At 38.4% G+C, this 26,430-nt stretch overlaps 1 protein-coding gene across 2 annotated transcripts in view; it reads right to left on the reverse strand.

Moving 5' to 3' along the window:
• Positions 1-22,931, reverse strand: part of Vta1 (vesicle trafficking 1) — a 50,355-nt gene extending 27,424 nt beyond the window's left edge. Inside the window, exons 1-3 of one of the 2 annotated variants that reach the window (XM_050122234.1) lie at positions 22,766-22,931; positions 3,053-3,147; positions 57-184 (exon numbers count right to left, since the gene is read on the reverse strand). In XM_050122234.1, the coding sequence (XP_049978191.1) occupies positions 57-184; positions 3,053-3,147; positions 22,766-22,877 (335 nt within the window). In that variant the 5' untranslated portion in view covers positions 22,878-22,931. The remainder of the gene's footprint in view (positions 1-56; positions 185-3,052; positions 3,148-22,765) is intronic. The other variant, XM_050122236.1, reaches the window with a different exon arrangement.
• Between the last annotated feature and the right edge of the window lie 3,499 nt (positions 22,932-26,430).

The raw sequence follows: 26,430 nt of genomic DNA on the forward strand, positions 1-26,430 counted from the left end.
GAAAGTAGCCAAACTTATAAAAAAACAATTTTATATTCCTTCCCTTCCTCACTTACTTGTGAAACCGTCCCGCTCGATCCTCATTGTCTGCATACAAGAACATTTTCAAAGCATAATTTTCCAAATGGGCACAACCAACTATTTCTTGAGTAACAGCTTCATTATCTCCCAGCTGTTTCTTAAGCTAAAATAAAATCAGACACATAGCTCATGATTTTGGGTTCTCAGAAGGGTCTGTTTAAGAAGAATTAACTCAAAAAAGGAACAATTAATTCTAGTAATTACTTTAAATAAATTACTTCACATTCATTTCAATAAAAACTAACAGCAAATCTTATAAAATAGCTCTACTCCAGCCTTCTGTACACAAACAAAAGCCCAACTTCCTCACAAGGATGAAAACGTAAAGGTACAATGGAGCTTTCAAGATGAAAACAACCAAAAATAAAAGACAACATTGCCAAGTATCCTGGTGAAGAATCAAACCCATCTAACTATTACCCAGCCACTAACAAGTACCCTAAGATGGAACTAGAAACTTCTTAAGCACATAATTTAAAATTTAACTTTGACCTATTTCAGTTTGTATCAAATATATAAAAATAAAATTATGAGTATCACTGTGTCTAAAATAGTGACTCTAGAGCACAGTGTTTAAAGGAGAGCTCACAGCAAGCTAGGAGAGGAATAAGGTGACAAATTCATTACCAGATTATTTTAACTTAGACACATATAATAGCCCAAGTCAATGCAGTTTACAATTATGCAGATTTTCAGTTTGCCTATCCCTCTACTACACAAAAAGTAACTTGAAATAGTTTGAAACTCAAGTAGTTTCTTTTGCTTGTCTAGAACCATTAAACTGAAATAAAAATATTTTCAGGAACATCAGATTTAGGCAACCATATTACTAAAATTGCTTTTGTTAGAGGCTGGCTGGAAAAAGAATTCAGAATTAGGAGCACTTGTTGCTCTTGCACAAGACATGGGTTTAGTACCCAGCACCCACACAGTGGTTTACAAAAATCTGTCACTTGAGTACCAGGGGTATCTGACGTCCTCATATGGATTCTGTAGACGCTGCACACATGGGGAACACTCACACACATGCAGACAATCTCTGTCTCTTCTCTCTCTCTCTTACACACACACACAAATGTGGATTGCCTAAAAGTCAGCCAAAGTAAAAACACTAACAATTAAAACAGAATAATTTAATCTCCAGAAGAGATATATGTAATGTTGGAATTTAAGGTAATTTTGCCTGACCTTTCTCTAAATAACAGCAGAAATCCAGCTAAGTCCCCATATAACAAAATTTATTGTGTTTAACCTGTAAACTGATTTGTAAAGCAGATTTAGTCCTAAAAATTAGTGAAAATAGGCCACTTCATCTTATGCTCAAGCAAAAGTATCTCATAAAATCATGAGATATTTGAATGATTTAAAGTATAATGCAAACACTGTATCACAGAGATATGCATGCATAATTGTTGCCTTTACCTCACTTGTCTTGAGTGCATGCCTTGTGAAGAACTGAGTTGTGCTTAGTCTAAAGCTTTTATCTTAGCTGTTATTACTAGTACTGAAAAAACAATCTGTGTAAATGTCTGTGAAAGGTGGAACTTTACACATTCACTGTGATATATGAAAGTTATTGTCCATCTTCCACAGCAGCATCTCAAGCAACAGCACTATTCACCTTATATCCATGCAAGCAGCATTAGAAACCAGGGACTCTGGGTAAGTAGACAGTGACAGTCACAGAGGACACTTAATCTATGGCTGCCAATTACAACTAGGCTATAAGTTCTTCGCCACTGTAGGCTGTAAGTTCTACGTTGATCTAGCCCTTTGATCTGAATAGTAACTTTGGAATAATAAAGCAAAACAATGAAAACCTTAAAAGGTTCTGGGTTAACATAAATTTTAGTATGTATTACTTTTGTTTCTTTAAGAAATAATGCAAGTGATCCAATTTAAAAAAAAAAAAAAAAGAACAAACAACCTCCCCAAACCTCCCAAACACACACACACAAAATGCCTTAAAAAAAAAAAAAAAAAAAAAACAGGAAGCAAGCACACAGCTATCAAACTACCAAAGGAACACTCGGAGCAGATGCTTGACTGTCACTGTCTGCCTGTGAGAGATAAACAAGGTGATATGCTTTTCTCTTGCTGTGGCAAAAACTAAGGAAGGGAAGGGAAGGATTTATTTGGTTTACACTTCCAGGTCACAGTCCATCATTAAGGGAAGTCATGGCAGGAACTCAGGGCAGAAATGTGAATGAATTGCTTATTGGCTTGCTCTCTGGCTTTTAGGTAGCTCTTTCGACAGTTCAAGCCAACCTGCCTTAGTATGACATCACCCACAGTGGGCTGAGACCTGTTGCACCAATTACCATGGACATGCCAAGAGGCTAATCTGATCAAAGCAATTCTTCAACTGAATTTCCCTCTTCCTAATGACTCAGATTGCACCAAGTGACAAGATAAACTAACCATGACATCAGGATAGCAGGGCACAGGGTCACTGAGTGAACCTTGATTACTAATACAAGTAATGGTTGGCATTATATTCTTTATTCAGTGACAGTCCATCCAAACAACTCAACCTTCTGTTAATCTACCCACACAATAACGTTCCAGCTCCCCACAGTGAAGAGGGAGACATTCTCATCCACCTCTGTCCAGCCAGGAGAGGAGAGTACCCTGCCATGAAGAGGATAAGCAACTGGAACCACCTCCTTCATGATTTCTTCCATAAAATATCCCACTTTATTCCAGTACGAGCCATTTAAGAATTCCTCAGTCAGTAAGCCAGATGACCATGTGAACGAAGTTAAGAAAGGATGAGCAGAAAGCCATCAGCAATAATGCATATGCAACGGGAGCTTCCCTGCATACAGTGTTAAGAGTTTTCTTCAGGTAGAATGATATTGCTAAGTGCTGCCAGGGGAAGGGCTGAAATGACAGAAGACACATGCACAAAAGCACAAAATAAAATGCCATCTAAAACAGGCAGATAGTAAGTTATTATTGTTTAACTTACAGCTTCTAACTGATCCATTAGCTTTGATAAAAATTTACGACACTCAGGAGTTTTACTATCAATCTTCATTCCAGTTTGCATAGCATATAAGCGACCTACACAAAAAAGAAAAATAAGTTGCTTTTAAATTTCTATACATTTTAAAAATATCCACCAGTTATTTAATTACATCCATGATTATAAACTTTATAGCATCCATTCATGAGGATAAATTCCATTTGTTAGGATAAAAGTGGATGGGGGAACAGTTTGAATCTTTGATAAAATGTCCACAACCATTTTCTGATCAATCTTAGCTGCTCTATAATCTGGTATTTCCCTTTTTCCATGACATCGATCTCATGGTCCTTGTGTCTGGGCTTCCATGATTGTTGCTCTTGAGGTAAGTAAGTACTGCTGACTGGACACCAGGAGTGTGTGCTTATTGCAGGCTCCTCCCAACTCCCAGAGGCTCAAGAGCCTTTGCAACATATTTTGAGTAGAACACCTAGTCATTCTGCTAAGCATGCAAATTAAGGAAACACCATTCTTGTTCCCCCCAAGTGGTTTGTGGACAGTCTTATTCTTCACAGCCTTGGACTTAACAGCTGAGCATGTCTTTTCCTACATGCCTTTTCAGAACATCCAGAAAGTTGAGGAGTATCTGTCAGTTCTCTAAGCAAGACAAGGTTTCACATTCTTGAGAGTTGTCTCATGCTTCCCCTGTTGAAACACGCAACAGCACTGCTTTTTTGACTCTAGACTTCACCTTTGGTTTAGTTTCCTGGCTTTTTAAATGCTATCTTGTGAGATGGGAAGCAGCTGAACTTTTATACTTTAAATTTTTTAAGAGACTGAGTATTTAAAATATTTTTACCTAGTAAGAATTTCAGAACGTATATAAATTTAAAATAAAATTATATTTATTCTTGATTTTACCACAAAATTCTCACCTAAACAATGCAAGAGAACCATTATGCTAACACATTTTTCTAAGTAAGGCTTTCTTTGCTGTCAAAAGGATGTACAATTTAACTTGTGAGTCAAAGCATTAAAGTAAAAAAGACAAGACAAGACAAAATACAACCCATGTAAAGAATGCCCAACATGTGCCAGATTAGTGGTGCTGATAGTCAACGTGGGCAAGGATGCCAACAGAGGCTTGAGCTAAGATTTATAGGGAGAACTAATCCATTCATTTCAATGTATGCTTTCCTTTAAATAAATTAGTCTTATTAAAGACTAATAAAAGCATTTGCAATAAGGCTAAAGCAAAGACCTCCTTAACACAACAGTTTTTCTTTGCCGAGAACTAGAAATGTTTATGGTGGTGACTACAGGATGAACACACACACACACACACACCCACACACACACACACCCACACACACACACAACGCCCCTTCTGCAAACTCAGCACATCCTGGAGACGGCAGCACTAGTGTTTTCACATGGGTTCTTCCAGTACATGCACACTGGGGCAATTCTCAACTGTTATAACTGGTCTTGTGTTCTGGCACCTCCTAGTGGATGTATTCACAAGTTGGGTAAGAGGGAACTCAAGTGGTAGCATTTCAAGTGCCATTTCTGAGAGCTACTTTAAGGTGTGCTTTAATACAAAGTACCACTATATAATTACATCTATAATTATAATCTATGCAAGAGCCTGTGTCTGTTAAACTCACAAAAGCTGATATTAAACAAAAACTTGTGTCAACCTGGGGATTCAAAGTAGCATCTCGCATTTCCTAATGATATTACCTATTTCCTAGATATCTTGGTACTCTACTTTATGAATTAGGGCAGTTATCAAAATTAAAATCTTCTACTAAACTGATTTTCTTTGTAACAAATTGGTTTGAAGAACTATTATTTTTTTGGTTTTCTTGAAGGGGGGGGAAGAAGAGGTAGGGACGACAACAGGGCTAATGCTAAATTAACACAATCCTAATGAACTATAATCCCAGTCTTAGTTCTTTACTTGAGATCAGACAGAATTCTGTCTCATTCACACTGCTTCATAATCAGCACCTACCAGTGTTCTCTTGGTTCCCCTGCTCTGTCCTAACCCAAACTTGTTATCACTTCAGGAGGTCAGGATTGCAGTCCTCAGGATAATAATTATTTTTATTCCCTCACAGTCCACCTATCTTGGGACTTACAAGTTACCTTTAGGAGTTCTGCTGTTATCTAATTTGTAATGCTTCCCCAGAATCTTCTCAACTCTCTCAGGCTGCTCGTGTCCTCTGACACCCAATGCTATCATATCTGCAATGGCCTGTGGATCTCAGGGTCTATTCTTGACCATCTCACACACTTCTGAAACTTTCTTGATTACATGCATATTACTGTAGCAAAGACTGCTAGGTGCCTTTCCATATGCCTGTTTTCTATCTTTTTGCTATGGAGACATGTGTAAAGTCAAAAATTATATTTTGCAACATTCAAAACAAAAGTATGGCCTTGTACAATAACTGAGACTAACACCACAGAGCCAGAAACTGCTGGGAGAGACGTCAGCAAAGTCTCCTTACAGCCATAACGGCAGGGAAGGATCTCACCTTCTTCATTTTTTCCTTGCCATCTAGACTACTACTACTTGGTAACTCAACTCTAGTATTCACCTTGGAGTATATGCAACCTTCACAATGCTAGCTAGCTCTGAAACTCCTTGAGCTTGAAATCCTGTAATTTCATAGAGATGTACACTGACAGGTATACTGTTAGCAAGCCTTTATTTTAATCAAGGGAGCAAATTCTCATTTTACTTGGCCCATTAGTTCGTTTTTTTTCCTGCAATAAACAAGATAATCTAAATCTAATATAAATACAGAGATAAACTTACTGACCTCTAAAGCATTATGTGTTCTGTTCACTCTGCCGTTCCACAAATGAATTACCATCACAAGCTAATGTACAGCTGAAGTTGTCTATCAAGCACAATTCGTGAATGCAATACTCTGTTCTTCTAATGTTTAACTATACGCACAACTCCAGGCTTCCAGTTCCTTAGCACCTTTTTAATTTAAATTATAACCTGTCTTCTTTCAGCTATCTCTGTAACCAGATTTAATTGTACAATGTATTTTTCTTTTGGCTTTTTGAGATAAGTGTATTGCTCTGACTCTCAGGCTGGCCTGGGACTCACTATATAGCCTAATGCTAGCTTTAAGCCTGCAGGTATTTGCTGTGCTTCAGCCTCCTAAGTGCTGGGGCTAGACAGCCATGCCACCATGCCTGTTGTGGTGGCTTGAATAAGAATCTTCTCATAGGCTTAAAGATTTTAAGATGTGTACCACAGTTGGTGGACTGTTTGGGAAGACTAAGAGGTGTAGCCTTGTTAGAGGAGTTGTGGCCTTATTGGAGGAAGTATGTCATTGGGGGCAGGCTCTTAGGTTTCAAAAGCCAATAACATTCCCAACTTTTCTCTCTGCCTCTAACTTGCTGATAAGATATAAGCTCTCAGATACTGTTTCATCACCATGTCTACCTATTTGCTGCTACCACCGCTGTCACCACCACCACTACGATAGTCACAGATTCTCCCTCTGAAAATGTTAAGTAAGCTCCTAATTAAATGCTTTTTTTTTTTTTTTAAAAATAAGTTATTTGGTCATGGTGTCTTTTCATAGAAATAGAACAGTAACTCAGATATCTGTCTACAATATACTTTTCTATGTGAACATCCTATGTGACTATACTTCTACCTGTAAATCTTTTTATTATAGCTCCCTGGCAAAAACATACTCAAATATATTTAACTACCCCTTTTCTCTATATTTGTATGAAAGCAGCACAGACTGCTGGCAAACTGTCATGACTGTTAATCTCAAATAAACTTAAAATGTACTTTCCCCAAATGCCAAGCTTTATTTTAAACACATTTTAATCTCTTTAAAACATGGACTTCTACAAATACACACAAAAATTAGCACACATTAACTAACTGATCACTATGGAGACATTGGTCAGTATAAGATGATAATGTGGGGGGGGGGGCTGGAGAGATGGCTCAGGTTAAGAGCACTGGCTGCTCTTCCAGAGGTCCTGAGTTCAATTCCCAGCAACCACATGATGGCTCACAGCCATCTGTAATGAGATCTGGTGCCCTCTCTGGCCTTCAGGCAGATAGAACACTGTTTACACAATAAATAAATAAATCTTTAAAAAAATTTATAAAAAAAAAGATGATAATGTGTGGCAAGATTTTTCACTTCTGTGTGCCTTTTCTAATCTTCTCTCACAGTATGGACAGCGGACATTACCTTGGGTCACCATTCAAGGACAACAGTTAGCGATTTAGACCAACTTGGAGAACAAGTGACTATCTGACACAGTTAGAGCCCAGGTAGAGAAGGAGTGACGCTGATTCCTAGACTTACCTTGTCTTCTATAAAAGCCCCAGGGAAACGAATGAAAATTAAGCCAGCACTTTCTTGCTACCATACATGATTTATTGTCATGTGAAAGATTTAAGGACCTTATTTAGCTTCTGTTATTTACAATATATAGAAAAATGTGTATCCATTTCCTCTGAAGGAAAGATACAATACATAGAGAGAAATGTTTATCTATTCCTCTGAAGGAAAAATAACAGTTTATACTTCACCACTATCATCCAGATTCTTATTCTTTAGGAACACTAGAAACACAGTGTAATAATATTTATGGACATGACCTAAACTGCGCCCCCTTCATTTGTGTGTGTGTATCTATCTATATTACTCTGCACTGTAAAGACATTGTTATATAGTAAGATCCTTAACTTAACAATTAGATCCTCTCAAATTCTGAATTGACACTTTTGTACTAGTTATAAGTGTTGTAAGATATATGATCACACTGTGAACTCTGAGTGTGCATTTTTGCATTAAGTAAACAATCAATCTTGGATCAGGAGGTGGAACCAGCAACTAGTTGACAGAAAGTAATCATAGAGAGTCAGAGGGATGTTGGAAAACAGAGAGATGTACAGAAAGTAGTAGGGAGGGTCTTTGAGTGTGGTGGTCCTTTTTGGTTTAAAGGTGGAAGAAACTCTGAGACACCAATGAAGAGGGAAGGTCAGCTAGTTGCTCCTCAACCTCTCTGAGCTAGCAGGTTTTCACCCCAGCCTCTGACTGTACTGGTGAATAGAGTGATAGAGATTTAGTTAAAAACTATATTTGGTGGTGGCAGCAGGAGGTAGGTCTAGAGGGATTTAGAAGTCCTGACCAGCTACTGCCTGAGAAGTTAGCCAATAACTGAGGAGCTACAGTTGATGGCTGAAACAGCAGTAGATTCAGGCTTGGGCACAGCAGGTGATAAAATAACACTTATGTGGCTTACAATTTGAAGTTTGGAAAGTGTAATAGAAGATACATTCTTTAATACTAATAAAAATAAGACCTTTAAACTCTTTATGAAAATTAAAAAATATCTGCAGCCATGTGGAAGGGAAAAAAGGATCAGTTTCATGAAGAGCTATTTGACACAAGCAATTCATTGTTGAGACAGAAATATGAACATTAATATGTAACACAGGTAGAAGAAATGCATGTGTAGCTAAAGTTGCCAACAAGAAAATATTTCATCTTTTAGGAATGGGATGGATAGATTTTAGTTTCTTGAGATTATAATATAATTACACCATTTTCCCACTTCCATGTGCACCTCCATCCCAGCTCTTTTTCAAATTTATGGTCTCTTTTTGTTTGTTTTCATGAATAAATATTATTTGATGATGAGTAATGAGGTATGTTTGCAAAAGGATTAAGTACTTTCCAAACCAACTTTAATTTAATGTAAGGCATTCGGGAGACAAACATTCACTAATCATGAAGGTATGCATTATTCAAAGGTCCACAGACTCTGAAAATAAATGTTCTAACAGGTCTTGCTTATCCAAGAGAAGTGTAAAAAGGTTTAACATGTAAATACAAAATTTTACACACAGATATACACAGACACACACAGACGTACACACCAGAGAAGAATAAGGTTTTATTACATCAAAAGAACATGACATTAAATACTATGATATACATTAATGTTTAAAAACAAAACTTATTTCAAAAGATAGAGCTGAAAATACTACACTATATTAAGTTTGTTATAAATACCTGCTATATCATCAGTATTATCCTTTGTGAAGCAACTTCTGAATCGAACATTGAATTACACTGCAGTTCTTATAGCAGGTATAATTGTACTACTTTCCAAAGTAAAACAACAGTAACAATCTCCTCCCCTGCCAATACACATACACTTTGACCACAAATCAAAACAAAACAAAGAACAAGAAGACAGAATAAATGAATGTCTACTAAAGGGTACGCATTCTTCCTTCATCAGACAAGCATTTTGGAGCCCTTGTAAGCTACAATTACTTTTAAGAAAAAGTTACTCTTAACTCCTCCTAAAAGATGAAATGAAAATTGACCTATAAATTAATATATCTAGGTTTTTAATATCTACAAATCAGCCAATATTCACACTTCCATGCTGGATACTAGCGTTGTGTTGACACACCGCAGGCACTACATGACATTTGATTATTAACATGATCCCATAAGCTGGTCCAGCAGGAGCAGGACTGTACTCTATGATACTTTTAAGGCTGAGGTAGACGATTGTCAGGTCCAAGGCTGGCCTGTGAAACTGGGAGATGTCAAGGCTTACCTAAGCAGCCTAGGAAAAAAAAAAAATCCCTGAACAAAATACATGAAGCAATGTTATCTAGAGAAAAGCTACAAGCATGGAACAGTTAAACCAGACCAGCATTCTGCATGGAGACACACTCTCAACTCAGGGGAAAGACAACAACTCCAAGCCAGGACAATATGTCCTCTGGTTGAATTGGGGAAATAAAAATTAAGTTTGTCTTTAATTCTTATTTATTTACTTATTTTATTAAGTTTGTCTTTAATTCTTATTTATTTACTTATTTTTATTAGTTATCTAGCTTCAGAAAGAATGAGTTATAAGGTGAAGGGTACTGGCCAGGAGGAAGCTAAGAGAAAGTAGGCCACTGATCTGCATGGCCAAACATAGCTAATCTTAGTCAAATACCAGTAAGGGTATGTGCATGGGGAAACTTCACAAGGCCAAAGAATGCACACAGCCTATGTGTCTACCCCTTACCAAGCATACATACTGTGTTAGAATACACTTATGGCCAGGCAGTAGTGCAGTGGTGGTGCAGTGGTGGTGCATGCCTTTAATCCCAGCATTCAAGAGGCAGAGACAGGTGGATCTCTGTGAGTTCAAGGCCAGCCTCGCCTACAAGAGCTAGTTCCAGACAGGCTCCAAAAGCTACAGAGAAACCCTGTCTCAAAAACAAAACAAAACAAACAAACAAAAAAACCAAACAAACAAACAAAAAAACAAAACCCAATTATGTTTCAACTAGAACATGAAGAGTCTTGGCTATTTATCCAGGATATTCAGTAGACTCCAAAACCATACTTTAGCAGTTAGACCAACCTGTTCCTAGAGAAAGCCTCTTTTATGAATACTCTCCAAAGCCCATTTTATCCGTTCTTCCCAAAAGAAATATAAACAATAATGGCGACAAATAATGCTAGAAACAAGCAAAGGAACAAAGCACAAAGAGATCCACTGAACCACTAATACCTTGAATATTGGCCAGATAAAATTTTCCAAAGTGTTCTATGTCCAAGCAAAAATTACTAACCGTGTTGGTGTGAAAATGTGATGCATAAAGCAATAAGCCAACAATTCAAGCAGATCAATCAATGATAAAATGATGTAAATATCAGATGACAGCCAAATACTAGAAGAAAAATATGAAAGTATTTACATAAAAGTAAGTAAAAAGAAATGTACACAAAGAGCCTCAAATGTAATGTCTAGAAATAATTATCCAAAGTGAAAAATTCACTTGATATGATTAGTAATAGTACAGTATAAACATAAAAAGAAAAAATGGTTAGTGAGCCTTAGAAATAGCAAGAGAAACCACCCAAAATAAAACTAGGGAAAACCAATCTTAAGAAAAGAAGAAAAACAAACAACTTAAAACCAGCCTCTGGAGGTCCAGGAAAATGTCAAGTTTAGCTTACATGTGACTAGATTCCCAAATCAAGGGAGCCAGCCAGAAAGGTGTCAAAAACGGGGTGAAGAAAAAAACAAACTGTCATATCCAATGTACAGCAGGCACAAATGCATCCTTCAAAAAGAAAGCCTGAGATGAAAGCGCATGTCCTCACAGCAGAGGTTGAGATAATGTCAGCATCAAACTGAGTTAAGAAATGACATAGTTCCGGGAGAGAAAAGACAATACCACCAGATTTAAAGCTGAGGCTACAAAGGAAGGAAAATGATGAAGATGATATTTATATAGTCAAATATATGAGAGATTAGTTTCTTAATAAAATTAAAACAGAATGGTTAAAAAGTAAAAATGTACTACAGAAAATATGAGATATGTATGAACACATACATGCCAACTATAGGCAAAAGACATGGAAAAACAATACATCCTTCATGGGTAAAGTTTTATATCATATGACAGCAGATTCTGATGCCTTAATGCAAACTTTACAATAATCACTAATAAATAGAAATCTATTAATCTCACATTGGAATCATTGGAAGAATGATAGAATCTTTAAACAAACAAACAAACAAAAACAAATTCTTGCAGGCTCTAGTGAAATGGCTTAGTGGTTAAGAGCACTCCAGCTGTTGAGAGTATCTAGGTTCTAGTCCCAGCGCCTACATGGAAGATCAAAACTCTGTAATTTCCATTTCAAGTCATTCAATGCCTTCTTCTGCCCTTGGCAGGTAAAATCACTCAATGCCCCCCCCCCCAATTATGTACCAAAGAGACAGAAAAGGAAACAAAAACCAGAAAAAGCAAATACAAAAATGATAGCAAGAATACCCAAGAGAAATGAAAGGATTTCCCTGGGAAGGGGAAATAGAAGAGATCCTGGGTAAACTGGGTGTGGGATGGTAGGGGTAGGGAGAATGAAGGCATCCATCCAGTTGGGCAGACTGGGGGTAGGACATAGTGACAGAGTAATGAAAGAGGTGTCTTGATGGGGGGAGGAGGCATTTCCAGGGTAAGGGAAAAACATGATGCCAGGAAAACTTCCAGGAATCCTGGAAGGATGACCCCAGCTAAGACTCCTAGCAATAATGCAGAGGGTGTCTGAACTAGCCTTCTCCTGCAATCAGATTGGTGACTACCCTAATTGTCATTAGAGAACCTTCATCCAGTAACTGGGAGAAGCAGATGCAGAGATCCACAGCCAAGCCCTGGGTCAAACTCTGGGAAATCCTGTTGAAGAGATGGAGGAAGAGGTAGGGTGTTCAAGGTCATCACAAGGGAACCCATAGAAATAATGAACCTGGGCTCACAGGCGCTCACAGACTCTGAACCAACAGCTATGATTCCTGGATAGGACCAACATAGACCCTTTACATATGAAGGAGAATTGTACAGCTTGGTCTATCTGCAGGACTCCTAGCAGTGGGATCAGGGCCTGTCACTAATGCTTGAGTTGGGTTTTGGGAACCTATTCCCCATACTAGTTGCCTCACCCAGACTGAATACAAAGGGAGGTGCTTAGTTTTGTCTCCACTTGACATGGCATGCTTTGTTGAGACCCATGGGAGGCTTGTCCCTTTTTGAAAAGAAACAGAGGAGTGGCAGACGGAGGAAGGCAGAGGAGAGGTAGGGGAGGGGGGCATGAAAAGGAGGGTAGGGAAACTGATTCAGATGCAAAATAAATAAAAAATATAATAAAAAGTAGGCTTATATTCAAGCACATTAATAATTACATTAAACACATAATTTACTCCAATTAAAAGGACAAAGCTGCCATCTAAGAAAAAATATAAGACTTAAGAATATATTCTGTCTTCAAGACTCCAGTGAATTGGAGTAATAATTACTTAAAAATAACATTAAATTAAAATTTATCAAGAGTCACGAACCCTCATAATCATTTAAAAGTGGTCAAATCAAATTAATTTACCACAAAATATTGTGAAGCGGATGCTGCTTTTGTTTCAAACTTACTAATAAAGTGCATACTTCCTGCCATCTGATTCTCAAAGATGCTAAAACCATGTCAAAACAAAAAAACAAACAAAAAAAAAAACAGACTCTTAGACAAATGATGCTGAGAGAACTGGATGGATGGTCAGGTGTACAAGTGTCAATCCTGATCTTATGTCCCTCAAAGATCAACTGAAAATGGATACAAGTGCCTAAATAAAGACTTGAAATCCCAGGGGAAACACTTCACAATCCCAGCACTCGGCAGGTGGATCTCTGTGAGTTAGGGGCCAGACTGGTCTACAAGAGCTAGTTCCAGGACAGGCACCAAAGCTACAGAGAAAACCTGTCTCGAAAATCCAAAAAAAAAAAAAAAAAAAAGAAGTATAGGCACAGACTTTGGAACAGGATCCAAAACAGCTTAGAGATAACATTAAGAATTGGCAAATGTAATTACATAAAATTACGAAGATTCTATACAGCAAAGCAAACAATTACCAAGAAAGAGACAATCTGAAGAGCGTGAGAAAATCTTTGCCATTACATATCCAGGGAAGTTATATTCAGGATATACAGATAATTAAAATACAAAAGAGTAATCCAAGAAATAAATGAACAAATGTGCATTATTCAAAACAACCCAGAGCCAATGAATACAGAAAAAAAGCCAACATTTTTTGTTATTATGGAAATGTAAATCCAAACTACACTGAGATTTTTATCTTCTATCAATCAGAATAGCTAAACCTAAAACCAACAAATGCTGGTATTTGTGAGTGGCACAGTCAAACATTGAGTGGGAATGTAAACTAGTATATCCACCATAAAAATCAGGATGGACCTTCCTCAGAAAACAGAATTACCATGTGATCTACCTACATCATTCTCAAGTATACTCTTAAGGAACAAGGGCAGCTTATTGTAGAGATACCTGTATATCCATGTGTACTGAGACACTACTCACTACAGGCAAGTTGTAAGACTAACAGGTATCATCAACAAGAAGATACCATGTCTGTCTGTCTGTCTCTCTCTCTCTCACACACACACGCGTGCACACACACACACACACACACATACACACAATGGAATTTTATCCATACACAAAGAATGAAGTCATATTATTGGAAGAAAAATGTAGGAGGAGGGCCCCGGGGCCGCTTGTTTGTCCTCACTGCACAGAACTGAAATACACACAAAAACTATATTAATTAAAAGAATGCCTGGCCCATTAGCTCTATTCGCTAACTCTCATATTAATTTAACTCATTTCTATTAATTTGTATATTGCCATGTGGTAGTGATTTACCATCAAAGATTCTAACCCTGCATCTGTCTCAGGCGGAGGATCAATAGCGTCCCTCTCTGACTCCGCCCTTCTTTCCCCCAGCATTCAGTTCCATCTTGCCCACCTACTTAAGTTTTGTCCTATCAACAGGCCAAGACAGAAGGACCTCCCATATCAGAAAAATGGACAGAATTGGCTATCATCATGCCCGTGAAGCAAGTCAACCGTGAAAGGCAAATACTGTATTTTCTCTCATCTGTTGAAGCAGGGGGAAATGAGAAAGATGACATTAAAGAAGAAAGGAGACTACTGTGAAAGAGAAAGGGGATGAGAAAGAAGGGGTAAAAAAGGTAATGGGGTCATCAAGTACATTATATGTGCAAGTGTCACAACAAAGTCCACTATTTATATATCATTAAAAATAAACTAAATTTTACAAAATGAAGCAAACAAGTCATGTAACCAAGTAACAGGTTAGGATATCACTTAGGTACAATCTGGCTCTAGTCACCTAACCTTCTATCACTCAAGCTCTCACAGCACGCACATACACAGCATTTTATATGTGCTATGTATATGCAACCACAAATTATATATACTAGAGTATATAATTCTTCATACTTCTTTTTTACAGGATGCTCTGGGTATTTTCTGTAATAAATATAACTATCATTTCCACAGTAATTTAAGATTCTATTATATCAGCCCAACATAAATGACTTGAACTTATCTATACTAGCTTTCAGCATATCATAAAAATAGCTTCATGTTGGCCACTTTTATACTACCATTGTCTCCTTTATGCCCATTTTACTCAACTGAACTACCAAGGTAAAAATGTATTATATATTCTCTTCACATAGTGACTATTTGATTATAAAATACGATCTTAATCTGGTAAGAATCCTTGATATAATCATGGATCATCATTATTATCATTCTTGGCATAGTCAGGCATTTTTCCCTCAAAGAACTGAAGGCTAAGAAAGTCAGGAGGCAAGTTACAGAGGACAGCAGGTGTGAATTTGCACATAACTTTACATTTTAGTTACTTCAGGCAAAAGTTACCTGTAATGAGTTAAAGTGGGAAGCCATATGGTTCTTTATTCTTTTGTTATGTATTCCAAACTGTCTAAAATAAATGCACATTATTTTGACTAATGTTTCTCAAAGGTGACAAAACAATACTGTATGCTTCTAGAAGGAGTAGGAAAAGTGTGTTTGGAAAATTTATGTGAGAGTGTATGTGGTGGGGGTCTTCCTCACTGACCACCACATGTGTTTTAAAGCCAGGGTTTCTAACAACCTGGAACTTGCTGATTGGCTAGACTGGCTAGCCTACCAGCTCCAGAGATCCATCTGTGGCCGCATTCTGAGTGCTGGGATTACAGAGGAACGCTGTCATGTCTGGCTTTTATGTATGTGTTGGGAATCAAAATTGGGTGGTCATGTCTGTATGGTAGAGCTTTATGACTGAGCCATCTTCCCAACACCAGTATTTACTCAAAGATTTTGTATTTGTTGATGCAGTGTCTGGGAGGAAGTGTTGCCACCACTTACAACAGTCCTGACAACAAAAATCGTCCTTCCATGATTTCCAGCATTGTTTCCAAATAGAAACAACAATAAACTGAGTCTTAATAAACAAAAGCACCCACTCCTAAAAGAATAAAAGCAAAACAACAACAACAAAAAACTTGTTAAGGCCCAGGGTAGAAAAACAAAAGTAATCATAACAGCTAAATGAAGATTGTTAGTAGAGGCAGGAACTTAACAACACATCTGTGAAAACCTATTATATATAATCCTGTGCTATTAAAAGTGGATGTGTGCTTTCACTTCTGAGCAGTCAAATGTAACTTTTATGAAAAGCAAACTTGATCAAAGAGGCTTAAATTACTTGGGATGACAAAAAAGGAAATGAAAGAAAGGTAAGGGGAGATATCTGGTTGTACAGGCTCCATTCAAGCTTCACAGTTTTTTTTTCCCCAGTGAAGAGTTTTATTTAAACAATGGAGAGCATTCAAATGACCACATTTATAAAACAAAATATGGGTGTCCATATATGTGCACAAACAAAAGCAATGAAATTCTAATGCATACAGCAAGAATTGAGCATTCTGTGCATTACTGTTAACCTCTCATGTCACAGTGCAGGATCCTGAGTTGGCTCCTAACAATAATAAAAAAAATTCAGACAAAACTATGGTCCCAATATATCATTTAATTTCTGAAACTATAAAATTAACAAAATTCTTCCCATTGGTTTAAGTTTATCTAACTTAAAAATCCATTTTTCTGTGAGATTAAGAATAAATTAATAATAGACAATCTTTAATGCTAATTTCCAGTACGTTATCATCATTAGCACAGAAAGCCAACATTTTTGGTATTCAATTAAACATTTCTGCTTTCATGTGCTATTACATTATACATATCTGACCGAGACAGCTCAGAATATTCACAACTTCCTGAGGAACTATTTCATCTCTCCGTGATCACATAAACAAAGTCTCAAGAATGTGTTTCCATGGTCACTAAAATTCTATGGCTTTACAATGCCACCCCCTAGAGGAATCTTTAAAGTCAAATAGGAAAGTTTACACTTTTAGTTACAGTGAACTTAAATAGAGATCTTTCTCAGTTCAGCCTATTGCACCAAATCTGGCAGTGTCAAAATTTTTTCATTAGTAGAGACTCAAATATTTTCTGGTTTTACTGAAGAAAAGGGGGAGTAATAATGGAGACTCATTATTAATTATAAAAGCTTGGTCTTCAGCTTAGGCTTTTGCTCAACTAGCTCTTATAACTTAAATTAACCCATATTTTTAATCTATGTTCTGCTCGAAGGCCCGTTACCTTGTCTCCATACTGTATGTCCTCCTTGCTTCCCTATGTCTCACTAGCGAAACCACCTTTCTTCTTCTCAGAGACCTCTCTGGCTGGAATTCCTGCCTAATCTCTTCTGCCTAGCTATGGCCCGTTCAGCTCTTTATTACATCACCACAGCAATATATCTTCACATAGTGTACAAATATCCCACAACAGCAAAGACACCATTTTCATGGCATTTATTTGTTCATATGTGATACATTTACATGCATACACACGCAGTTTGTGCTTTAAATTTTTACATCTCTATTTATAGCAAAATGAGTAGCATCTGGGCCCCACACATGCGAGGCAAGTGCTCTACTATGAGGTATTTCCCTAACACTACTTCTTTTCTGAGACAAGTTCTCATGTAGCCCAGGTTGGTTTTGAACTCTTGATCCTCTTGCTTCTGTCATCTGAGTATTAGGTTACAGATGTATGTCATGATGCTTAGCAAGCTTGAGAATAGAAAGATCTTCCTGCATTTAGCATTACCTACCAGACCAGATAGCAGTGTCCAAAATATTTCACATAGTGTCTGTTGTTTGTAGGACTAACACATTTTCTGGATTTAAGAAAAAAAGAAAAGGATCTACCTCATAATACTTCATGGAATTTTGATTAAAGCTGTTTCAGTATTTGTGAAAATTTCCTAATCACAAGTTCCTCCAAACTGGAACCACTAAACTATATATATGTACATATGCATATATATGTAATATATTATATTTATTTCCATTTTCCCCAAAATGCCTTCTAAAACTTTGTGCCAAACCTCTTAGCCATGTTGGTGATGATTTTAGTATACTTACCTACACTAAACTTAATTTTCACATTTTAAAAACAGGGTATTCATTTTAACTAACACTTATTACTGATTATCTTAGTCATCATCAAAAGTAGTTAGGACAGGAACTAAAATAGGGCAGGAACCTGGCAGCAGAGGTTGAAGTAGAGACCATGAAGGAGTGCTACTTACAGGCTTGCTCCTTAGGCTTGTTCAGCCTGCCTTCTTATAGAATATAGGACCAGCAGCCCAGTGATGGCACCTCCCACATCAATCAGACTAGTGGCTGCTAGGAGACATAGGTAAGGTGGTGTAGAAAGTAAGGTAGGTGCTGTAAAAGGCACCACGAGGAATGTAATGTGCCTTTTTGTGTGCCGCAGAAACCATTTTATGTAATCTGAAATAATATGACGACTGCTTGCTATCGGGCAGCTCTGGTAAGAGTTAGGCCTCAAACGCAAGCTCCTGGCAGGCTACTTCAGACTGGGGCCTAGCACAAGACAGACCCTGGTATGTTAATGCGCTGACCCCAAATTGGTGCTGAGGTGCTAGTGAATCAGTCTTGAGCTGTGAGCCCTGAGAACACACGGCTACCAGCCAGCTAAATGATACAAGAACTGGAACTTTGGGAATGGACTCCAGGATCACACTGCTCCTAAGACATGGCTTCTCTAGCTTCTGTGTTGATGTCCATTGGCAAGAGGGCTTGGGACTCATATGTGGCCCTAGCCAAAGTGACCACTGAAATTCCAGCACTGTGGTTGTTGGGCCCATTTGCCAGGACTAGCAGTTGGTCTATGCTCTCCAGGACCTCCAGGACCTTCATCAGTGACATCCCCCCCAGCCTGCCACAGCTGAAGGAGGTCTTGGTGGATGTGGGTGGAGCCTGCAAGCTTCTGAAGAGTTCTTGCAAGAGAGCGTTCTCCACTGGAACCCTGCAGCAGCATATCTCCTAAAACAACTGTTCACCACTTAGGGAGATTTCTATTATCTTTTATATTAGCTTGACAATATAAAGAAAGTTTGTCTGAATAAAGCGAGCATATTTCCAAGACATGTCTTGTTTGGACATCCTATTGCCTTACAGTCCACAGGCCAACCATGCTCGCTGAAATGGATACTTAGACTGCTGTGTCTTGACTGTCATGGTAAACATAGGAATCTACACTGACAAAACTGTTTTGAACTAAGTGTGTAAACACATGAATAAATGCATGTAAGACTTGGAAATCTGAGAAGACACTGGTGGACTGTACAAATCTCAATATTCTGGCCATGACATCACATGGCATTTTGTGGGACAAGAGGCTTTCTCTGTATTATTTTTTACACCTCCTCATGGATCAAGAGCAGTTTCAAAAGAACAAAAGCTTAATTTAAAAAAATAAATGTTTTGATGCATGTGATCTCAGCATTCAGGAAGGAGAGAGGTAAGTGGATCTGAAAAAAAACAACCCAACACAAACAACAGAACAAGATGAACTTATGGGACTGGTTCTTAAAGGACAGATTTTCCACTGTGGAGAATTAACTGCTTTGCTGTGACTATGCTAAATAGTTTAAGCACAGGACACTAAACATCTTCGTACTGCCAGGAGGGACAAAAGATAATCTAGACAGTGTTGCAGCGCTCACTTCTGATTTCGAAAGGAAACAAAAGAGCAGCCATGCTGGAAATGTAATAGAGCTAAGGGAGCTTGAACATACAGGACTAGGAAAGTCCCTATTAGGTCTAGGATTCACTTATTTTGGGAAGTCACAGAACTACTCAGGAATAAGTATAACACACATGATATAGTTTGGATTTCATAGTCTTAGAAACTCCTAACTACAATGGTATCTGTACCTTGGACGGGATCCAAGTAAAGACATAGAGTTTTGCTTAATAAATACTTTATATTCTGCAACAACAGCAGAGAATTTTCTGTGCCTCTATCTGCTTCCCTGTGCAGGCATGTATAGAGGCAGGGATCAAGGTTGGCTGTTTTCCTCTGTTGCTTTCCACCTTATTTTCTGAGGCAAGATCTCTCATTGAACGTGCAGTTCATCCCACTGGCCAGGCTGCCTGGCAGTAAGCTGCTGGCATCACCTGTCTCTCCTCCTCAGACTCACATGATCAGACCCTCTTATGCCCATGCTGGAGAGCAGAAGGAGCTCAGCTCTCATGTGTGCAGAGCAAGCATCTCACCCACTGAGCCATCTCTCCAGCAGCCATCTCTCTAGCCTGGAAGATAAATTTATATGTTTCAATAGCTTGAAGCAGGAAACAATGTTGCTCAGTGTGAAATTTTCTACTTGTGCCATCATGTTGATATAAAAAGCTTTTGGATTTTAAAGCATACAGAGTATGTGGGGGGCAACAAATCTAATTTAAAAGGTCCAAAGATAAACTCAGTAATAAGAAACTACCAAAAATGGCAAGGCAGATTTGAAAACAAACAAAATCCTGAAATAAAAAAATAAAAGTTGAACTTAACTCAATAGATGTGTTAAGCAACAGAATATGTGGAGGTTAAGACAGGTCTTAAGGAGTTACACAAAATAACACAGATGATAAATGAAAGAAGAGAATTAAAAGGAAAAGGATACCATATATGTAATACTTCACAACAGCTTAACAAAGAAGCATCAACAATGCAATTTTTTATAATTGATAAAAATCCATTTACTGTCTTAAGAAACCAAATCCCAAGTGAGCACACAGAAGAAATCAAGGCCTAGAAAACTAGAATATACCCTAGAAACTGATAGACAATTTATATTAAGCATTTTGGAAAAAGAACTTCCAGAAGAAAAACCAGGCCATGCACTGGAGAATATACCTGCAACACATGCAACAAAGGATTAATATGTATTATTAAGAAAGGACAGTTCAATAGAAGCATCATGGGCAAACAACAAAAAGGCAGTTCAAAAGGAAACCACATGCATAATTAGCATATGAATAGATGTTGACCCTCATTAAAACTCAGAGAATTGCAAATATCACTTCAAAGACATGGCATCCACAGCCATGAAATTAGCAAAAATGAAACGCTCTAATAACACCAAATGTGAGCACATTAGTATGTTCCTATCATTCCTTAAACGCTGTATGGACATCATGCATTATCTCATACACGGGTCCTATAACAAAAACTGTACTACAGTCAAATGGACTTTGTCATAGAAATGCCCACTCAAGACTCTAGGGAGAGGGATTCCACAGAAACAGAAACAGTCATGAAAATCAGACAGTAGCAGGCTAAAAGGTCCCTACCAGGAAGGGGTGAGGACAAGAGTGGACTCTCATTTCAAGTTTACCTAAAAGGTGGAGTGATAAGGCTCAATTTTAGGGGGCTAGATGGGAAACATCCTCTTAGGTCTTGTTTTCTATTTATTATTATTTTTTATTTTTTTTATGTTTAAACAAAGAATATCGGAAACAAGGTTAGAACAAAGGGCAAGAACGAGCACAATGATACAGGAAGGAATCAATCCTAGGTAGTCACAGAGGTGCATAGTGACAGGTGCCATGGATTGGCTTAGAGGGGAACAAAGGGCCCTGTTTCCCAGTTCAGAGACATTGCTTCTTTGTTCAGAAACCAGCCTCTCTCTGGCTCTAGCCCTTCTTTTAAACTTGCCTCTGAGTCTTCAGACTTTTATTCTGTCTAGAGCTATATTCTTCCCCAAATGTCCATGAAGTACTGGCTTCAACTGTCAGCTCAGTGAAGGACCCCCTGAACAAAGAAAAATGAAATCCCCTCTCCACTAGTCTGGGACTTGTATTCCCTTTCCTGAGTACTCTTTAAGCAACCTACTCTCATTAGTTCCATGAACGTTTTTTTGCAGTACCTAGGAACACCTGGCACCAGGTAAAAAGACTCAATAATTACATGCTGCATGAATGATGATTAAGCCTTGGTTGAGGAAGTTAAAAGAGCAAGCATGGTGAAAATAATACTCCAGATGAAGTATAGTCATCTATGACTTGCAGAAGAGATGACAATTCAGATCTCAAATCACGAGGAATTTGGTAACTATGGGGCTGGGGGGTGGGGGAAGACGACACCAATATCCATGCACATTTGAGAAAATGCATACATGTAGAGATGGGAAGGGATGACCGGATCCAGATTTTTCCTAACAATGTGCACAAGAAAGGACACTGAAACTCATATTGAGTTTCTCTATTCTGAACGTTCTTTAGAGGCTCAGAGTAGTACAGTCATTTCTCGCAACAAAGATGTGAACCTAAAATTCAAAATATAGTGTACTACTAGCACTACCTACATCACCAACTCTAAACTGGGAAACTTTGTTATTAAACTGCTCAACTTTCAGGACCACAAAAGGACGACTGAAAAATCTTAATGGTGGGAAAGCAGCGTATGGAAAACAGACGTCAAGACCAGGTCAATTCAAGTTTCCAGTAGCAGACACACTCCGCTGGGCCTTTTGTAAACCCCAACGCTGTCAGAATCAACCGGCACTTTTTGTTCTGGTTCCTATGAGTTTACCTTCCCGCCCATCTCTGGGACACCTATCGGCGTCCCACCGCGTCTCAACGGCTCGGCTGCCCGGGCAGCTTTCGTGAAGACACAGAAAGCAGGGAGAGTGGGCAGACTACTGAAGGGCTGGTGTACGCAGTCCCGAGGCACTCGGACAGGAGAGCCCGGGGACGCTAAGGTGCGTGGGGCTTCCCGGGGCGGGCCAGAGGTCAGGCTCAGGTCTCAAGTAGGGTGCGGGGCGGGACGGGCGGGCCTCGAGAACGGAGCGCGGCGCCACGGAGGGACTCACAGTAGTAGGCCACCACGGGGTCCCGCTTGTCATGCTCCTGAGCCGTTCTCAGATGATGCTGTATGCTCTTAAACTGCGCGGGCAACGGCGGCAGCGGGGCCAGCGCGGCCATCTCCACTCCCGGAAGCGCCACTTCCTACTAGCCGGCCGCAAACACTTCCGCTTCCGCCTCCGAGCGGAGCAAATCCCACCCACTCTTCTGTTGCTCAGCGGCTTGTCGGCTGGGCGGGACGGGTGCGTGGAAGAGACAAACTTAGCTGCCGCGCTCAAGGCAGTTATAACGCGGGTCGTGTGAGTCTTTGGTGTTACATACAGCAGCAGCGCTCTCTGCTGGTAAGAGAAAGAAGCGTTTTTTAAAAAATTTAACTGATCTTTTTTTTTTTTAATTAAAATTTTTTTTGATGTGGAACAAAAGGAAGGAAATGAAAGGGTAAAATAAGAAAGTAAAGTTTATTGACTTGGAGAAAGGAAAAGGCTTCCTATAACTTCCAGTTCCCCAATCTTAATTTTGTATATATTAACCATCACATCCCTCCTACCCTCCCTTCCTCCCTCCCTCCCTCCTTCTTTTTCTCTCTCTTCTTCCCTCCCTCTCTCCTGTGTCTTCAGCTTCCAATTCTCTCTCTCTCTCTCTCTCCATCGTGTGTGTGTGTGTGCGTGTGTGTGTGTGTGTGTGTGTGTGTGTGTGTGTGTGTGGTCTCACTAAGTTGCCAAATCAGTCTTTGAACTTTATATCCAGAGATTCCCAGTTAGTAGCAATTACAGCCATATGCTAATTGATAGCTCACAGAGCTTTTGGGGTGGGTGGGTTTATTAATTTTAATAGAACAAATGATCACAAAATAAAATTTTATAAACATTCACCAAAAAGTACACATTGCAGCCTTTCTAGAAACAGTAGAGATACTGCAAACATGTATGTCAAGAAAGGTGGAACTGGAAGCAGCCGCTGCTCTTGGTTTAGAGGCTTTAAATTCTTGCCTGAGAAATACTTGTTTAAATTAAAAATTTGCATGTTCACGTATTGGACTACATGGCCAACACATTTCAAACTTGAAAGCTAAATACATGGAAATTAATGGAAATCGAATACTTGCTCTGATCTGGGTAGTATATTTTCATGAAATAATACTATTTAAGTTTATTATTCCCAGAAGATGAGGAACATTTGGGAAGTATTATCCAATTTTAATTCTTGTAAAGATAGAGTCCTGGTGATTTACTCAACACTTCTGACTCAGGTCATTTTAAATAATGCCTTACCTTTTCTTTCTACCAGCATTTTTTGGGGGGCCTCCTCTCCATCCCATAGTAGCATCCATAGCATGCTTAAGGAATTGCATTTCATTTTTTGCCTTTAATAACCTCTTTTTTTTTTAAAAAAAAAAGCAATCTCCTTGATTTGTTTTTCTAGTGCAGGCAGCTATAAATTTACATTTCCTGCTAACAGCTGTCTTCTCTATATCCCAGAGTTCTGATAAATTGTGTTGTCATTTTCATTGCGTTCTAGTAGTTTTAAATTTTCTTCCTTGATTTGTGTTATGATCTGCTGCTCTTTCTCAAGTGTATTGTTCAATCTTTAAACATGTGTGTTGTTTCTGTGTTTTCTCTTGCTGGGGTTTCTAGTTTGATTCCTTTATTGTCTCACAAGATACAATGAATTATTTCAGTTCTCTCTAGACTTGCTTTATGGCCTATAATATGTTCTATGATAGAAAAATTTTCTATAGGATGAGCAGAAGAGTATATATTTTGTATGTATTAGACAAACTTTTCTGTAGATAACTAATACATCCAACTGGTCTGCGAAGTAGACTTTCCCCAAAATGCAGGAAATTTCAAAGAGAGTTCTACCTATATTTGCAGTCACATTTTTCTGTGTTCTGGAGAATGTCTAGCAGAGTCTTTCATGAAGCAGGAAGCCTGAAGGATCATCCATCTCACCTTTAGGCAACTTCAGCAGTCATTTCTCTGTGGGTCCTGCATGTCCAGTTCATATAGTACAGCATCAAGTTCAGGAAAGAGCAGTTTCTTGACCAAATGGCTGACAAACTCCGTAAGGAGCCTCTTTGATGCCCATCTTCCTCTTGAAGTAATCGGTGCTGCCAGGAGCAGATGTGTATCATTGTCATGAAATGTCCTAAGTTCTAAAAGACAATATCAAATGCCATATTCTGTAGTCTTTGACAGATCTGAAGAATATCTATTCATCTGAAATACATCTCTGTACGTCTAGAAAACCTAACCAACATAATTACAAGCTTGACTATTATTTATGATTATCTATTAACCTATATTTCTTAATTATACATTACATTTTAAAATGAGCTGTACAAACACAATAACTTAATCAAGAGCAGAAATGGACATACAACCAGATTGATCTTAAATCTGTTAACAATAAACTGAGATCCATACCAATGCAAATTTTTCATATCTATAACATATCCTCCTTTAACTGTAAACAAACATATATAAGCAATATTTGGGGTGTAGTTTTCTCCAGTCTGCTTCCTGCTTTTTGTTGGGTGAAGTATTTTTTTTTGGGGGGGAGAAGTTCATGGTGACCTTGCTGGGTTCTTGGTGCATCAAACCACATTAGTCTGGAACAGACCCATATGTTCTCATCTTCTGTGGAAACAAAAATAGAACCTCTTTTCCAAAGCAACATATCCTTAGACCCAAATTTTGAATTCAAGATACCTTTATGTTGCACTTAGGAGTTCATACAATTAAATGTCTCTCATAATGTAGCTCTTTACCAGTCAAAAATTCAAAGAAAACACAATAACATACATAGTCCTTATTCTCTGTGTATATTCCATCTTTACATGGCTTATTTTTCTTACTCTATTACTTTTTCTACGAGTTTAATATTTATTTTATCATCTTTCCTCCTTCAATTTATGACTGTCTGTACTCGTTTTATTGCATTTACTCTCTCTTTACTCTTTTTCTTCTCTCTCCCAAGCCTACATACATTTTATAAACACAGTGTGTCTCATTTAGATGTCTTTTATGTCTGAATCTGTCCTTATTAAGTATCTTTAATCCTTTTCTGACCAGGACAGCTTCTTAAAATGCTAGGCATTTCTTAAAATCCTAAGTGACAGTGTTACTAGGGCAAATATGGCCCTGCCTGCTTTCTCCACCCAGTCCAAAATGGAAGTCTGTTCACTCACTGCCTCTGAGACTGCCAGGTGTGAGCCATCTTCACCACCTCAACTCTGATAACCAGTGTGCCATGCTGCCACCAAGTAACTTGCAGCACACTGCCCACAAAATCCATTTAAATGCTTGCTCTCCTGAAAGACTCAGAGCCATTTTTGCTGGTGAACTAGGAAGCCACTGTTTTGAAACCGTGTGATTTTTGCTGCTATGGCTGAAATCTTCTCTTAAAAGAATTGTGCCTCTGTTTGCTTCTAGCAAACAGAGCCCACCTGAGAAAAGTGCTTAACTTTGTTTTTGTGTGTGTGTGTCTGGAATTCCTTTTATAGCTTTCTCAGGTTTTACGAGGATTTAGTCGACCACATTGGTACACCATTTTGTTGTTAGCGAGCCACTTGTTTGTTCCTGGCTGCTCAGACCTGAAATAACCACACAGAAACTATATTATTTTCAGTACTGTTTAGTCAATGGTTTAAGCTTATTTCTGGCTAACTCCT

Source organism: Alexandromys fortis, unplaced genomic scaffold (genome assembly GCF_014885135.2).
Source record: "Alexandromys fortis isolate MF-2015 unplaced genomic scaffold, M_Fortis_MF-2015_v1.1 scaffold_215, whole genome shotgun sequence".
NCBI lineage: Eukaryota > Metazoa > Chordata > Mammalia > Rodentia > Cricetidae > Alexandromys > Alexandromys fortis.